Here is an 18,175-nt window from a genome sequence, read left to right as displayed (position 1 = left end):
TCATTGCAACCTGCACATGTTTGCCAGCCCACTTGGGAACCCAACTGGACAGGATGTTTTTAATTAAAAGTGGGCGCACACACTCACCCAAGCTCCACATATCGATGGCGGTGCCGTATTGCAGGCCAAGAATCACCTCCGGGGAGCGATAGAACCTCGATTGGATGTAGGTGTAGATTTTGCGATCCACGTAGCATGAGCTGCCAAAGTCGATGACCTTAATGGAGCTGCTACCACGCTGTTTGAGCAAGATGTTTTCCTAGCATTCCAAATAAAAATTATTAGTTTTGGGGTAAGTATTCAGCTAAATCCATTGCACTAACCGGCTTGAGATCACAGTGAATGATGTTTTCCTTGTAGAGCAAACGCAGGCACTTCACAATCGAGTTGCAGAAGCGTCGTATGAGACTCATGCTGAATCCATTGTAGTTGTTCTTCTTTATCAATTCGTACAGGTTCAAGCTGCAAGTACAAAGGGCAGAAATGTTGTATTAGTAGTGCCGGTGCAACCCTTTCTGCAACAGCGACTCTAACATGAGTCAGCGACAAGCCCCCTGGGAATCGGATAGGAATCGGTATCGGAACATCGTTGACAAAACAAGAGATACTCCGGCGAATGGAGAACAAAACAAGGAGCCAACTCGGATGCCGGCCGCTTTAAGCCCTTCCATTCTGATGTGTTCTATGAAATACCGGCAACATGCACTGAATTAATTCCCATTGCATGTCGGGCACAAATTTGGGCACACAACGATAACGTCCTACGTCAGCAACAACAATGTCGCCAATGTCAGCCATGAGCAGTCAGTCGGCAGACGACAATAGAACGATACCGAAATGGTGGCAAATCAAGCCAAAAGAGCTGCCAAGCGCTGACAACAGTGGGACAAGAAACTGGCTCAATTGCAAACTCAAAAGAGTCAAGTTAAGGAAGAAATCTGATTGGTCTAAAGATGCAAGGAATATGTTTCAACTCATATCAGAACGTCATTAAAGTGACCCTAATAAAATGTAGATATATCCGTGAGATAGGTTACAACTAGTTAGATGTCTTATCTCAAAATTAATTCTCTATAAAGATAGTTGGTTTTTAAGAGACAAGGAACACATCATATTAAACTATTCTAGATTCTGGTAGATCTAGTTTGAGTTCCTATCTTACAAAAACATAATAAAACCAATAAATGATTTAGCTAGCATCTACATCTAAAGGTTTGATTAACTTGCTTCAATCAAACTTCTTTAAAATGTGACAGTCTTTACCTAAGTAATTTGAACAACAGTTTCCTCTAAGAGTTTTCCTTTTAACGAAGACCACTGTTCAAACACCCCTTCCAGGATTCCAAAACTGTCCCCTGACATTGTCAACCCTTTCGCTGTGTTTTGTTTATTTTGCGATTTCTGTGCCATGTTTACTGCATTCGCAGTTTATGCGATGGCTGTCGATTAATTAACTGATAACAAAGGAGTTTCATTCCCTCAATGTCAATGCAACCTCAAAAGGGGCAAAAAGCCCAAGATTACAGCCGGTGGGTGTAATATACTCGTTGATCAAAGTTTGGTCAATTGTTGTTGCCAGTCTTTTTTGGCAATCGATGTTTGATGACTCTTGGTGGCACGGACAGAAGGAAAGATATTAACCTCCTTGGTCTATCTGTCCAAGGGATTTCCTCCCGTTCATCATCATAAAGATCTCAATTTATTGAACTCGCTCTCATTTCCGATTTTCCCCATCTAAGCTCTTATATACACACAGCTATCAATAACTTTTTCGCCTGCTCTTGAGTGGTGCTTTGACATGTGTGACCTATATAAAAGAGATAAGAAGATGGCCAAAAGGAATAACTGCTACCGGCCAAAAAGGACTCAGGACTTTTGTGTGGGAGCAGATGAATTACTAAAGGATGAAAGTTAAAGCTCAGCATATGGGAATATGAAAATAAATAGAATGGAATATACTATGTTAATATACCTATTAAAAATCTCAACTCAGTATTACAAGTAGTTAAAATTTATGAGAATTTAAGACTTTATTTAATAAAGATTTCTAATAGTTTAAAGAACCTTTGTGTCCCAACTTGTTTGCTCTTTTATATCTTCACAGTGCGAGTGACTTTCAACATTTTAATCGAGTCTTGAGGCTTTGAGCCATGTTTTACAGCTCGTACATGCCGTAATCCAATTTAAATTTATGTCAGCACACGGAAAGGCCAACACTCACTCACTCCCAAAACCGCTAAGAGTGTTTAAAAGCGCGCTAAGCTGATTGAGCTAACAGAGTGTCAAGGACGTTTTCTCGTCTTTTTACCCCGGCCAAAGCCACATAATGGCATGGATGACTGTCAAATCGCTGGGAAACACTCAGGCCAGAGTGGGGTGAATGGGGATGCACCCAACCTCCGGCACCCAGACCACAAAGGTCACGCGGCTTTTAATTTGAAAACTTTCACATTGCAACTGGCGCCTGTGAAAATGCCAAAATAGCAGGCCTTAAAGTGACGGGCTTTAAGGCACAGGCTGAAATATTGATTTTACAGCCAGCCAAAATAGATGACGAGCGGCTGCGGAAGGCATACAATATAGTATATTCTTTCGGCAAACAGACGAGTCTATAACAAACCAATAAGAAAATCATCAAAATGTCATAATTTCAATCGGCGAATCGGGACAGTGTACATGTGTATGCTCCGAAGTCTGCATATTATAACTGCATTATGACATGCCACAGCCAATGCCAAAAGTCCATGAGTCTGCCATGAACTTGAGAATGGTTTTTTTCTATTTTTTCTTTCTTTGGGACTGCCTGGGGCGTCTTTTTCCGGCCCGCTTTTCCGTGCCGAAAAATTCCGCTGGTAATTTGATTGATTATTTGCCCCTGCGACGATGCAACTGCAACATGCAATTGTAACGAGCCACTAATGCCTTGCATTTAGCACACCAGAAATGGAACAAAATATTGCCGGGAGCTAGTGAAAGTGAATTCGGATAAACAAAAATAGGAAAATCGGATGACGCCCCCAATAAACAAGAAGTACAGAGATAAGCTTGAAGGTCTTTTACTACTTTTATTCCCATATCATGAGTTTTCTTAATCTTTGTATTTACTTCACAAATATGTTTTTAAGAATTTTTAGTTTAATGAAAAGGCATAAGTTTATAAGGCCAAAGTTCAGAGACTTAAATTGTCAGAATTTCGTAAAAATAAACTTGTCTCCGTGCTGAGAATGGTGTCACTTTCTTTGTGTGAGACGAAAAGTAAAGTTTTTCGGGCAACTTTTTGCATAAATTTGAAATTGGTTTCCCTGCTGGTGGAAAGCGAAAAGGAAATGCCATTGATTGACAAGGAAAAGTGGTGAGGAAAAACTCTCCTGTCTACATTTGCATACAGAATTTCAACGAGTGATTGGATTTATAGGCGGAATTAATTTTATGCTGCGGTTATCGATTACAAAATGCCATCATTCATGTAGTATAAACCAGGTTTTTCCAAATAAGTTAGAGCCCTGAGGTGCTCTGCCACGTTCTCCCGCTAATTTCTTCTTAAATATCCATAAATATTCAGAGTTAGGCGGCTCAAGCGTAATGCTGGCAGAAAGCTGCCTTTGAATTAATGATGCTGCCCCTGGCTGGGACATTTGCGACCTTGCTTTTCATCCCAGTCCCAAGGCCCTGGCTAAATTTCTCCGCAAAATATCCTTTTTCTGCCCGTCGACGTTGTGGCATTTTAATTAGTCGACGACTGGTATGACAGCCAGCTACGTATTCGAACCGTAAATAATCACAGAAATGCAGAAAAACGTCCTGACACCGAGGGGAATGGCGGGTTGGAAGGGACCTGGAGGCAAATTTACCTTTTAGCAGATGATAAATGACTTGGCCTTGGCCATGTTAACTGGCTTCTATCTGCCAGCGCGACGGACGAGCAGCAAAACAAACTTAATGCCCGGGAAATGTCAATTAGCAGTAATTACTGTGCCCTGGCACGGCATAATAATAACCTACATCAACATCCGCGGAGCAGCTGACACCGACACTAATGTTTATTCTACTGGCAACTCAATCCGCGAACTCGGATCGTCCTTGCGTCGTCCCCCTAATTGCAATTTACACGCGTTGAGTGCAAAAATTAATTAAAAAGTATAAGCTCGCAGGACCTGCTCATTTGCATGGCCACGCCCACTGCCCACGCACGCGGCATGTTGCATTTTAATTAAAAATCATTTCGTCCTGTGGACCCTTCGTCCCATTCCCTTTCCTCACATGACTAGTGGCAGCGGATTGGCGACGACATCCCGTCAGATGTCTGCGTCTATGTCACTTGCACGTTGTCGTTGGCCATGTCTGGAATAGTCAATTACACGCCTGATGACAGGCGGTCACATGCTGCATCTGTTTGACATTGATTGGCTTTGAAATGGAGAGAGTTGTGCTCCTGAAGTGGGTCACCAGGTACACAAAAGTCTATTACTTTTTTCTAGGTTTTATAAATTAAATGAGGGTCGGTTTACCACTGAAAATAATACCTATCCGATTTTTATAATCTAGTTTTTTATGATTATTACAATTATGGAATTTGATCTACAAAAAATTAAAAGAAAGTATTCAAAATATTCTAGATTCAAGTTAAGATATAATATTTAATTTACTATTCTAAAATTTTTATAATTTTTAGAATCTTTACATATATTTATATTTTATTTATAAGACTTCAAATTTTAAAATGCTAAATATAACATGTAGTATAACATGTGTATAGAAATAGAAACAGGCAAAATATGTGATATACTCAAAATCAAGATTTTATTCCTCAGATTAATGTCTTTAATCGATCCAAATGTTTGTCCTATTAATTCCCTGTTAATATACAATGCATCACAAGACCAAGATCTCGTTAATTCTTAAAATTAAGTACCATACGATTATCGCTAACATGATCTCGTTATGAGCCATAAAAATTGAAATTAAATCATGACACATGGCACGGCGAAAGCCCGCCGAGTTGAGGAGGGGAACTTTGTGACATTGGAAACCTAGGAGGAGGATGCCCTCCCGGGCAACATTATCTGAAATTTATGTGCTTGACACACACCCACAGACGCGGGCTCTCACACAGAGCCAAACTTGGCCCGAAGCCGAAGCTTTTGGCCAAAAAGGAGCAGCGTCATTCTCGACGGGACAATATGCTGCATAATTATGAGGGCCCGGAATGTGTTGGCTGTCTTTGGCACTTTGGCAGCACTCATTTTATCGCTGTCGCTGTAAATTATGTGGCTCATAATGCTAGAACAAGACCAGAACAGCCCAACGAGAATGCCACCTGCCAGGGTCGAGTGTGGAAAGGCAGCCAAATACGGTAGCTCTGTTGGACGTGCGAAATGTGTCACTTGGCGTCAATTTAGCTCCTCCCATCCCAGGATGTGCTTTTTGCGAAATAGAGTCCTTGAACGGGCCGGGCTTTGTGTGGAGGTGAAATAAGTGTGTCACTTTGGGGACACCGGATTAGGTTTCATATTTGCAGGCACACAGTGGTGTCCGCTTGCTAATTAGCTAATCAGATTGTGGGCCAGGCTCGCCACCCAAATTCGGTTCTCCTCATTTGCAGAGCAGAATTCAGGAGAAGATATTAGGGCACCCGGAGTGTTGATCTCATTTTCAGTTCTCTCTTTGGATTTAATTACTTTTCCAATTTCTTTCAATTTGGTTTTTTCAGGCCCGGCGAAGCCTATCAGCAAATTGAAACATTACGGCGGAGAACATTTTAACCCCCCTTCGCATGGGCATGCAAATTAAATTGCGTGCACGTAAATTTAATTACGTAAACTTGCCATACAATTTGTTTACTCGTTCAAAACAAACTTTAAAATTTGCCGCTGAGTTGTCAATGCGGTTCGGTTCCCCGATTTCCCCCTGGTCACTTGCAGGCTAAAACTTTGTCCGCCGCAGGGAAAACTTCTTTAAAGCTGGGAAAACACTAAGTGCGCACTCAAAGCAAGAAACGGAAACGAAAAACAATTTTGCGGCTAATTAGTCGCAGAGCAAATAATTAATTAAATTTGTGTAGCTGCCCTGAAGGGGGTTAAAGCGATTTAATTTTGTCTAGCCATCGATTTTTGACACTCGCCTGCAAATGAGGATTACTTGGGATGGCGTGCCACCAGCCCATTTGAATCTAGGGACCCGAAATCAGTTCTCAAAAATGTCAACTCGCAAAAATGTTAGCTGGTATTTTTTTTTGGCCTGCAATTAAGACAAATTAGTCGTCCGTCGGCTGACGGAAATGTCAAGCTCAATGGGAGGATTGCTGAGCATTTGTTTTGGGGATGGGGTAGTTATAAAGAAAACAACTTACAAGTCCGCCGACCTTCACCGTTCGCTTTCTTTCTGTTCGACTTTGACTGTTGCATCGCGTGCCGCTTCCGCCTTCTTGGGGATTTATTTTTACCATATTTGCGTTGCCTGCTGTCTAAACTTTGACATATGCAGTCAGTTCTTATGCCTCCCCCAGTGCTGCCCCCCATATATTTTAGTCAACACCTGAGCTGCTCAGCGGATTTCAGTGCTGCCAATCAATTAGAATTCTGCCTATACACACACCAAAAGTACTGCCAGCACAACAGGTTTTCCTCCGGGCAAAAAATGCCCTAAGGCTTACCCATAACATACGTGTGGAAAACCAGGGGGTGTGGAAATGCATTTTCCTGCGCCTGCAAGTAGGCCACACAACATTCAACATTTAAATTGAAATTGATGGCCAAGCGGCGTTTGCGGTCTGTTGCTGTTTCGATTGTGTCTGCGTCTGTCAGTTGTTTGCGCTTTTGTGGCAAGTAAATTACTACCCCTATGGTGCAGGAAATTTTATAGATATTTATATTGGTTACCAGGAAAACGTTCTTATATCGGCAAATTCAACCACAGTCCCCCATCCTGACACTCATTAATAAATTAATTTGAAAAACTCGTAAAAAGAATTATGAAAACCACTTGAGAGCATGGCGCAGGCAGAATTTATGGGCTTATGAAATGGCAAACCGTAGCCATTTGATACGCAGCCCAGACCAATAAAACTTAACTGGGAGACAATGGAAAACCTGCGGAAAACGCACATATGTGTGTGCTTGAGCGGCAACTTCTCATATCGCAATGCGTGCTAGGTACTTGGAACATGGAAATTAATAATAGCCAAATTTTATGGCCAAGAATCACGCAACGAAAGTTGGCGAGCCATAATTGGCAGAATGTTAATAGAAATGCGAGTTATACGCGCATTTAATTGAAGACAGTAAAAGCCGGCTTCACTTTTCCCGTGACTGGCAAAAACAAAACCCGCAGTGACGTCAATTAAGTTAAGAAACTATAAGTTTAGCAGCATATCGCACTAACCTCATCAGCTCAAAGGTGATGCACAAATGCTTGCGGAAATATGTGTAGTCGAGCATGTGTATGACATTGTGAGATCCATCCGCATCCTTTTCACGCAGCTCATCGAGGATATTGAGTTCGACGACGGCCTGGTTGAGGAAACGCTTCTTGTTCCTTATGATCTTGATGGCCACGTGTGTGTTGGTCTTGTGATCCAGCGCCCTGATGACCTGGCCAAAACTGCCTTTACCAATTACCTCCAGGATCTCGTAACGGAAGGCTATGTGATCGTGTTCGATCTGCAAAGTACATGAAGGCGCATTTACATACTACTCAGCTTTAAGAATATTTATAGACTAGACTTACGATCTTGTAGTTGCCATTATCATCGTCATAGCCCATGTTGGTGGTATTGGCTGTGGGGGCGGGTTTGTTGTAGTTCTTGCTGGCGTGCTGGCCAAAGTACCAGACCTCCTTGTACACCTTAAGTTCCTCGAATTCCAGATCGGTTAGGTAATTGCGGAACTTCTTTACCAGCTCTGTTTAAAAATGGTAAAGAAAAAAATGTATCAGTAATCAAATTAAGTACAAATCTTAAATATAATATAATAATATTATTAAATCTAATTTCACAATGCTGTGTATTTAACTCACTCTTTTGATAGAGTACATTAAAAAATGTAAAAGCTTTTTTTGTGTATTTGCATCCCAAGCTGTAAGTTAATTTCCGTCATGGCTAAAAGCATTTTCGTGCTTACTACTCTCCGCTGAAACAACTCGTCCTTTTACGCTTTTTGTAACCAAGTGAACAGGTATTTGAGAATTTTCCCATGTGGCAACTGCCACTCTAAAACCCTATTGACCCTGACCTCAAAATGCCATTTCACTCGTTTTTTTTACAGTATATAAAATTAATTAGAGAGCTGTGGAATGATGGAGTGCGGCCACCAAACGCCTGGAGGGTGTGCTCAACTAATTGGCATTGGACTGCAGCGATGCAAACCAGCAAACGCACAAAGCATCGCCAGGCTTTGGTTTGGCCCCAGTTGGGCAGCCTCCCTATCCAACTTTGTAAAGGGTGGACCTAAACCACTGAGGGCAGCTACACGATATTTAAATTTCGCATTTTGCGTTGTTAAACTGACTATTTGATACATTACATAAACGAAACGAATATTTATACATTTTTTCCGATTTTTCTATATTTAAACCAATAATAAAAATTTTAAAACTGATAATAAATATACTTTTCTTTTAATATATTTGTTTAAGAAATTAACATTACTGAGGTAGATACTAAGGTCTTTCTTATATATATATTTTGATATAAAATATATTACCTTCGTAATTTTGACAGTGTCTTACATATTAAGTAATTTTCTCTTCATATAGCTTGTACATAAAAAAAAACTTTACAATATTATATCTTTTCTCAGATTTTAAAGTTTTCCAGAATGCTCCGAAAAATAACAGAGCTTAGAAAGGATAATGAACCTGCCAAAAGGGCATTGTGGCTTTTGGTTTTGTGGCGTTTGACTAACTACAACATCAAGTGAAAATAGGATCTCCACCCGGCAAACACGGGGTTAATGGAGGTGGGTTTACTAACCAGATGGCGTCATGGGCGTGTTGCACTTGAGCTCGGCACTTCCTGTGCTGCTGGCCGAGTTTCCCGAGCTGCCGCTGCCACTGCTGCTGTTGGACTTTGTGGAGGAGCCGCGCTCGTTGCCGCCATTACTGCTGTTGGTTGTCGATGAGGAGACGGGTGATCCAATGTTGTTGTTGTTGCTGTTGCCATTGCTGTTCCCGTTTCCATTCAGGGATGTCGTTGTCACCGCGGTCTCATTGGCAGCCACATGGTTGTTGTGGCCGTCCAATCGCCGCGAGCCATTGCAGAGTTGTGGCAAGTCCAGTCGGGAGCCCGACAGCCGAACATCCCGTCGCAGCTTCTCGTTGTCCAGCTGGATCTGCAGGGGGAAAAATAAGATCACTAAGTAAGCACTCTAAAGCTGAGGAATCACTGCTTATAGCCTACTCCCGGGCAGCTCAAGAGGTCTGATTGAAGAAGCTGATAGCCCGTGACTCTGCGCCGAAAAAACAAGCCTACTTTCTGGCTGAAATGCCTCTTGGAAATTCGTTTGCGTATCTTATTCCATTGCATATTGTATATTGTTTTGGTAGACTTCGTTGGGATGCTACTCTCTCTTATATTTGTGGATAGAATATAGTTTTTGTACAAATATATCAAATTGACAACAAACTCTTAAAGAGTAACTCTCTTCTCCAAAATTTGGAAAATATTAAAACATCTTTTAAATCCACTTGGATGCTGAATGTATAATCCAGTTTTAGAAATCTCAGCCTGTTAACGACTTGTTTACCTAGCCTTCTTATAGAGACGATACTTACCGGCATTTCGCATCGATCCAACATTGTGTCGACTTCGCTGTGTTGTCGATTTTATCCAAAAGAGAAACGTATCCACAAAGAACAGTCACCCTGAGCCCGGTGCTTAGCTGGTTGAGTTGTATCTCCTCTTCCGGCAAACAATTATTGATAACTTTCGGGGTAATATGTCTTTGGGGCGCACATTTGCATTTGTTTTGGTTGTTGGCTGCCAACTGCAAAGAGGTAAACAGGTAAAGGTCTATTAGAAACGGACGTCGTAAGTCTTTAAACCCTTGACTTTTAACCCTTTTCCCGGTAACTAACCGAAAAAGAGAAAAGGCAGTCAAAGAAATATAATAGTAATCATAAATAATATAGAATTAGCGGCGCGGCGCATTCCAAGTGCACACCATAAATAAAACGATAAATGGTAAACAGCAACGCCCCCCAAATATCAATGACAGGCCGCAGGGCATGGGCCATAACTAACTCAAAATGCCGGCGACAAGAACGCCAGTCCGTCAGTTGCCAGTTAGCAGTTAGCAGTTTTCATTGTCAAGACGGGGCGACGACAAGCGGCCCCATCAAAAGAGCCGAAAACTTTATTCATATTTTCTCCACAAGGGTCGTAAAGAACCAGTCGACCCCCGAAAACCCTACCCAGTTCCACAAGACCCATTCCCCCAATTGCTAGGGCCGGTTTGGCTGACAGGCATAAAAACTCGGAAACCAAAGTCATGGCCAATTATTGGCCTTTTTCTCTTGCCGTGTTTTTTCTCCTTTTTGGCCCGTTGTGCATTTGACAGTTTGAACGTTTGTTGTAAGGGATCCCGGGCTCGAACTCGCACTCAATATGCATAATAATCCTAACCCTTTTCCCGAGACCAAAGCCACCCCAAGTGCAGCGGGTGGTTCGGTTTGTTTGGGAAGTTTCCTCATGAATAGAGGCATAATGAAAGCACTTTCTCGGATATGCACTGTAATGAAGTTATGAATGTTTGTGGCCTTGGTAAACACAAGTTTTATAGGAGTATCATACCCAAATAAAACATATTTGTTGTAATATCATTGCCATTTTCTCTCACTGCACCCTGAACGAGGTCCCAAAAAATTTGTGGTACCCCTGACAGTGGTTTCCACTCGACCAGTATCTATTTTACTTAACCATTTTGTCTAGCATTTTTATTTTTATTTTGGCCGTCTCTCTCTGTATATCTTTGCGGTTTGGCATGCTCAGTTGAATTTATTGGCTTTTAAAACTTTTGTGTCATAAAATCATAATTTACAGCATTCGTTTTCTTCATCAAACTGACAGTTACTGGGAGTTTTGAAGGAGTACAACGGCTGGGGGTTGAGTTCGAGGCTTTCCTATAGATTTCGGCGTTGTCTGCTTGTTAAGTCGTTAGCTCTAGTTGTTTCTTTTCCCTACTTTTGCCGAAGTTCGGTGGAGTTGAATGCCAACAGCTTTTTCGGGCTGTCATTAAATGCACTTTTGGGGTTCCATTTGGCCATTTTTCGACTCTTTGACTTGGGACTTTTGTGCAGATATACCAGAGCAGCTTGAAGACCAGTTTCACATAGTGTCTGTTCGCAGTTTGATAAGCGAAAGTTTTTTGAACCCAACTTGGAGCCTAAGCTCCTGGCAAGGTTGAGCATTGTGACTAAATTTAGAGACCCTTGAAAAGGTGTCGTTGCTGACGGTCAAAAGCGCGCTTTGTTCTGCCAGATTCAAATGACAAATCAATTGAAAGCGAGCGGACAGTCAATTGTAAGTATCTCCAACAATTACACGCCCCAGCAATCGAACCATTTATCGACAGTTTATGACGGCGTTTTTGCTTTTGCATTGATTCCAATTGAGAAACGCCAAGATCACCGGGGATCGTTTGTCATTGCTTTGACACCCACCCGAAGTCTGCAATTTCTATTAATGACACTGAATTTCAAATGTCAGTCTCAATGCTGTGCTCTTTTTGCTATTTTTTGGAAGATGTCTTTGGCTTGATTTGGCATTGAGGTTTTGCATTGAACGAGTCAAATCAGACTTCAGAAAATTGAGAAACCTCCAAGCGACAGATCGATATCGTATCCGATTTCAAATCGAAGTGGTCAATTCAAAGCGAAACCGCTCTGATTTATGTCCATTGCCTTGATCGTCCTAATCCAACTGCGGCATTTTGTTAAAGGTTTAAATGTTTAAAGGAAAGTGGACAACCTCTGAACCTCCTTGGGAGGGGAAAGAAGACTCGTCCTAATTTGGTAAGCGCCCAATTTATTTCTCCTCATTGCATAATCCACTCAGAGTCCGCTCAGCTAATTTCGCCTTTGATGATGATGCTGCTGACCCAAAGCATTAAAACAAAATATTAAGCCATTAATTTGAAATTTCTACGCCAAGTGTCGGCAGACACCAGAAAAAATAAAAAACAAGAGGAAAATTGGCCACTCAAAGTAATTGAGTTGCACTAAGTTAACATTTCGTTGCCTGTCTCCGAAATTAACAATCTCTCAAGAGAAACAAAAAAAAAGGAGAGAAGATGGCTTGGCAGTTTTGGTGGCAATAAAAATGTCAAGAAATTTATGTGAATAATTTGTCAATTTATTACCCAGACTTATTTTGACGAGTGCGGGAAAATCATTTCAATCTAAAAAAGCCGTAAAAAAGTAACCGAAATTGCGGATGCACTCACCGAGTGCATTTCGCTTTTGGGCAAACCAACTTCGCAGTCTGCCGGGGCTTTTATCTTCACTTTTTTAATGTTTAATAAATGTCAATTGCTGAGGCGGTGAATTTGTTTGTGCTTTGCCGTTCGTCAGCGAGGCAAACACTGGCGAGGGGAACAATAAATAAAAACAAAACAACAAAACGTGACATTTGGTTGTTGACTTTTGACACTTGCCATCATTTTGGGCAGACCGAAGCGAGATTTATATGCAAACCCGTTGACTCGACAGATCTTCATGTAAAGTAAGTTCTTCTCCTACAGTTTTTATTTATTTTTCTGCAGCATTGGAAAAACCTTCGATGGCAGCTGCAAAATGTCAGACATTGTTAAAGGAGTGCTGCCATTTGTAAGCTTCGTTTTGGGGCAGTGTCAAAGAAGAGGATGCCACCGAATTTGGTCTTACCCGGCGGAATGCCAGCGGAAATTCTAGCCACTCTCGGCTTTAGAATCTCGATGACCTCAGCGTGTCAATAAGCTGTCAAAAAAATTGTGCCCCATTGTCTGGTTTGATTTATTGAAATGTTACTTTTGATTTCTTGACGCCTCAAGTGCCGCCTGCCAAAAAAAAACCCTGTCCATGCGCATACAAAACAGAAAAGTTTACATTATAAAAATATTTTTACAAATTTTTATCGATTGCCCGAGGTACTGCCTGTCCGTAATGAGACTTGAAGACATCACGTCTAGGGTTTTCATTTTATAGTCTTAAAAGCGGCACATGCATGAAATCGAAAACGACTCGAATCTATTGTTCAATCAGATTTTATTGATTTGTCTGTCTGTGGCCCAAAAATGCCAAACAATTTTTGACACTTTGAAGCTTTGGGGGTAAGAAACACATTATAGGGCTTTGATCTTTGGGTTTCACGGAAAGCCTTCGGGGATTCTGAAAAACAGATGTGGGAAACAGGCAACGTTCTGAATTTTTATGCTGTTATAAACAATCAAAAGTCTATGATAGGCTATTAGTGAAATTATGAACTCATAAGATTTTTCTCTGATAATAAATTTGAATACATCTTCAAGAGGTAATATATTTAGTTAGATAATATTTAATGACTCTCTTTTTCTCCTTTTGTTTTTTAACTGGCCATTATAAGCCTTTAACATTTGCGAAAATTAATCTCCAAGATAATTTCGCAATCACTTGCACTCACGTAAAGCCCTCTTTAAAGCTACAACCAGTAGTCTGCTTAAGTGCCTCAAAAGGGCATGCATGTCTGCTCCTAGCATGCCCCTCATAATGTGCAACAATTTTATATACATTTTTTATGGCCCAGCGCTAGACATGCATGTTAGGCTCGAATTTTTCAAGAAATTCGCAATGGTTTCAATGGTTTCGATTCGATTCGCTCGGATATTTGGCACACGTGACCCAAATGGGCGTTACTCCATTTAATTATGTGGCACACACCAAGAGACGGGAAAATACATAAAGCATCATTTGTCAACCGGCAAAATTTCGGTTAACTATTACCTCGCGTGGCCCAGAAAGCCAAAGAGCCAGCCCACGAAAATAGAAAATAAATAAATGCAAAAAAAAGGAGGAAAGAAAAGAGCGCCAGCCCAGCCAGGCGACATGCTATAAACATTTTTGTTCATTTAATTTCGCGCAGACATGAAACATAAGTGAAATTCATTTAGTTTTCATTATTACGCTTATTTTTGTACGCCGAAAGCAGGCCACAAATTGCATGCCACCTAATTTGGTTAGGGCCCCGGAATGGAATGCCTCTTCAGCCGGGCATTAACCAGCCAACTAGCCGTGCACGGGCCCCCTAAATGTGACCTCATAAACCATTGACCCACTAACCCCCACCCTAAGTAATGACCCCGGGCGCAGAATGTCAACAAATCCATATGGATTTCAGCTTGCGGGAGTCGTCCGAGTGGGGAGCGGAAGTGGCAGCGATTCCAGTCGGTTGGTTGGATGGATGGATGGTGCGCTGGGTCACCGGAGGGGAACCACTCGGTGGTCAGTGCCACAGTTGGCATAGGTGGTCGGGCTTCGGTGATCTAATTCCATCTTTAACTCTACAAGCTGTAAACAATTTCAGCTCCGAAGGTAAATAACTAATTTAAAAGGTAAACGCAATTTTAATTTATTATAAATAATATAATCTAATGTTGGTTTCATACAAAATAACATATCATATGAAATATCTTTGATATGAAAGTTAAACATATCCTATTAAAATTCGTATGAATTAAAGAAAAATATTAAAAAAAGTATTTAAATATTATATCAGATGGCATGAAATTACAAAATAAAAATATGAAATAAGATATCAAATGATATTAATCTAAAATACCATATCATAAAATATCCCGTAATATCACAGTTACTTTAAATTCATTTAACTTTTTAAAACTATGTAATATTGATTTGTAAAATACTTGATGTTACTTTAATATTTTAGATATATAATATTAAAACGAAATGCTTTAGCAGACTTAAAACAAGTTCTCAAATCAAATTTCCACTTACAACTATTATTATCACTGCAGGAACTGAAGCTCCAATTCCATTTATAGCCCCCACAAAAACCCCAAGCAACAGATGTCATAAGGCCTGCTTGAGCGAGGTGTGCGCCTGACATATAAACCCTAATACCGCAACACCGACAACCGACAATGGCCAACCCCCGACTGTGAAAAGGGCCAACGCTGCGTATGGGGAATGTAAAGGTGGTCAATGCACTGTTTAAATCGGAAGAGCTCCCCAGCCGTAACCCCCAGGCTGGGGCGCTCAGTGGAAAAATAAAAACAGCCATCGCCAGGAATCCAGATAGGCAAAAAACAATAACCATTTTAATAACTTCCGTTCTAGAAACACTTTTCACTGGCCATCGAATGCACAAAGACAATGGTTCGAAATGGGGGCTTTTGGGGCTTGGGGATCGGGAACTGGAGGGCAAAACAAGTGCAGCGGGCTAACGGATTTTATTGCCCATGTTTCTGGGCATTATGCTTTAGTGGACCCAACTGTGAGGCAGCGGCGGCAATCGTGAAATCGCTGCAAGTGGCAACTGCCCCTTTTTGGGTGGAACAAAGTGGACCGGCGGCGGAGTTTGTCGCTTTTGTTGTCGGAAAATGACAATTAGCCGTGTGTTTTCCTCCATTTCTTTCGACTCGCTCATTTGACAGTTGACTGCATTTCTCTTTGCCCACAAATGCAAATGGGTATGGATACAAAGTACGAGATACAAAAGAAATAAGCGCACAAATATAGATGCATAGATGCATTCGATGGGGATTTTTCGTAGCTCGTCGCGGAAGTCTTCGAATGTAATTCCAGATTGAGTAATAAACATCCAAGTACGAGTATCTGTGTGTAACAGCTGCAAGCGCATTGCAGATTTTGGTTAATGGGTCCGTCGACGTCGAGATGGAAAGAGCAGGAAGCGAAGTGAAACTGTTACAATCCGAATCGAAATTAGCCACGGGGGATTATTTGTTTTCAAAATAGAGTTAACAATGATGAGAGCAGCAACGAGCTGCCAAAGACGGGGAAATCGGGCGGAGACTGAGATCCCCAGTAACCTTTCGACTTTGATTGATAAGTGGATGTTGGAAATGGATGGGGGAGCTTTTCACCACTCTTTTCGGTTAGTGATCTCATAAATTCCTTTTGGGATAGAAAACTTGAAAGGCCACTTTTATGAGCTGTTTAATACTGGCACTTTAGCTTTAATGGAGACTGGTTTAATTAAATATGTCAATATATGTAATTATAATAACTAAATCTCATAATCTCTCAAGTTGCGAAAAATTGAAGATAAGCAAGTCTTGTAAAATAAATTACAAAATTAATTTAGTTAACAATTTACGTGCCTGTGCTTATATGCCTCCACTTTTATCACCCTTTTAATGCCCTCTTTTACAACCCGAGACAATAATTACTCCACACACATTTCCATATGGTGGTCATAATTTAAAAGACACCCCAAAAAGAATCTTTGCCACTTATTCAATTCTCGGTTAATGGGCCTCGCAACCTTGATGTTCATTAACCCCACAGAGCGCCTCAAGTTCAATCACAAAGCCTCAGGGTAGGCAAAAAAATAAAAGAAAACCATCAGAAAACAAAGTATATGAACTAATCAAAACGTCACACTTTCCATACAGAAAGCGGAGAAAAAATCTGCTGACAGCTGACAAAACCAAAGCAACCAAAACCAAAAGCCAGCAACTACAAACTACGGGTTTTGGTTTGCTGTGTACTTTTTTTGGGGGCGGGGAAACGGGCGTTGGCGCTTTACAATGGGCCATGGAATACTCGAGCAACTGCTGGTGGGTCTGGCGGTGGGTCCGCCGGGTGGTGCAGGGTGCTGGCGCTCAGATTACAGCGGACGGGGGACCGGGAAAACAGCCGAGCGACGCTGACGACTCGCGACAATTGCCTCAACTTTGGCGTTAATGAACATGAGCACACTTTGCCAAAGCGAGACGAGAGTTTTTCATGGCTCAAGAGGCCCCCTGAACGCCCCTCCACTCGCTCCATAACCATCCCATTTCAGGCCCGATTCCAAGATAGCGTAATGAATTGATGTGGCTACTTGCCATAGCGATGATGGCTATGATGGGGCCGGGATGGGAGGCAGGCAGCGGGATGGAAGGAGAGTAGCGAACAAAAAGCTTTTTATGCTTAACATTTAATAATTTGAAAATTATTGAAGCAATTATTAAGAGCACATACGCGAGTGACAGAGTGAAGGCACGATCAACACAATTAACCATATTGTAGTTTCTTTATGCGACAATTGTTATATAAAAAGTCAGGGAGAGATCGTGTGAGCCACGGCATCCATAGGTAAATCTCATGCTGAAACACTTCGGTAGTCAGATATACTCGTACCTGTCAAAGCTACCCATTGATTTTAAACCATCTCTGTTTTCCCCCATACCATGTGATCTGCAATGTGTGTCACCGATACCCTCTTCTACACTGATTCGGCCCTTTGTCTGCCCTTCGGTTAATGATATTACCCTGTCACTTGCTTTTGTGGCCGATTAGTTAACCAGCTCGACTTACCTGCCTTTAAACTAGCTCAATCACAGATTTCCACCCTTTTCCCCTTCAATCTCCCGTTCTTGCAGTTACTACTTACTGGAAAAAGCAGAAAACCAAACCGAGCAAATGAAATAAAAACCACCAGCAGAAACAATTGGCATTTGATTGACTGACAGTTGTTTGTCAGTTTTTTGACAATTAGGCGTCAAAGTGAAATTGCTTTCGATTTCATATGAAAACAGAGACAAATTGCCTTGAACATTGATTGGGAAATTCTGGGACTAGCCTTGATTGCCGTGGAGCTATTTTTAACACAAACGGTGTTCGGTTTACTATTTTTGCTGCCAGCCAAAGGCAAAAGTCAGAGAGAATGCCTGCCGAAATTGGGTCAAAATTCTCCCACTTGGCATGTGAAATGGCAAAAATGACGACGAGCCGACAAAGAGAAAGAAAAATGGTCTAAATTTGAATACAAAACTAATTAGGGGTTGGACGCGCAACAGTCTTCTAATAAAATTATCAAGTGGTCGGCGATCTTTCATCGGTCATCATGATTACCCTCATAGCTGGAGAATGGGGATTCTCGTAAGCTCAGCGGGAAGTGGGGATTCTACTAAGACTACCCAGAGTCCACATGGCATTGAACCAGTTTTTGTTTGGCCCCAGATCGCAAAATTCGAAGATAAAC

The 18,175-nt window shown here is 41.4% G+C and overlaps 1 protein-coding gene across 4 annotated transcripts in view; it reads right to left on the bottom strand.

Annotated features, from left to right (window-relative positions):
- LOC108032629 (dual specificity tyrosine-phosphorylation-regulated kinase 2) overlaps window positions 1-18,175 on the bottom strand; it is a 51,914-nt gene that overhangs the window by 4,672 nt on the left and 29,067 nt on the right. For 3 of the 4 annotated variants that reach the window (XM_017106569.3, XM_050884994.1, XM_044093953.2), the window contains 6 exons: window positions 9,769-9,980; window positions 8,969-9,326; window positions 7,726-7,898; window positions 7,381-7,658; window positions 324-462; window positions 88-259 (listed from right to left, as the gene is read on the bottom strand). In XM_017106569.3, the coding sequence (XP_016962058.1) occupies window positions 88-259; window positions 324-462; window positions 7,381-7,658; window positions 7,726-7,898; window positions 8,969-9,326; window positions 9,769-9,792 (1,144 nt within the window). In that variant the 5' untranslated portion in view covers window positions 9,793-9,980. Of the gene's footprint in view, window positions 1-87; window positions 260-323; window positions 463-7,380; window positions 7,659-7,725; window positions 7,899-8,968; window positions 9,327-9,394; window positions 9,590-9,768; window positions 9,981-18,175 lie in introns of those variants that run through there. The other variant, XM_050884993.1, reaches the window with a different exon arrangement.

Source organism: Drosophila biarmipes, chromosome 2L (genome assembly GCF_025231255.1).
Source record: "Drosophila biarmipes strain raj3 chromosome 2L, RU_DBia_V1.1, whole genome shotgun sequence".
NCBI classification, from domain to species: domain Eukaryota; kingdom Metazoa; phylum Arthropoda; class Insecta; order Diptera; family Drosophilidae; genus Drosophila; species Drosophila biarmipes.
This window is presented reverse-complemented; position numbering and strand designations above follow the sequence as displayed.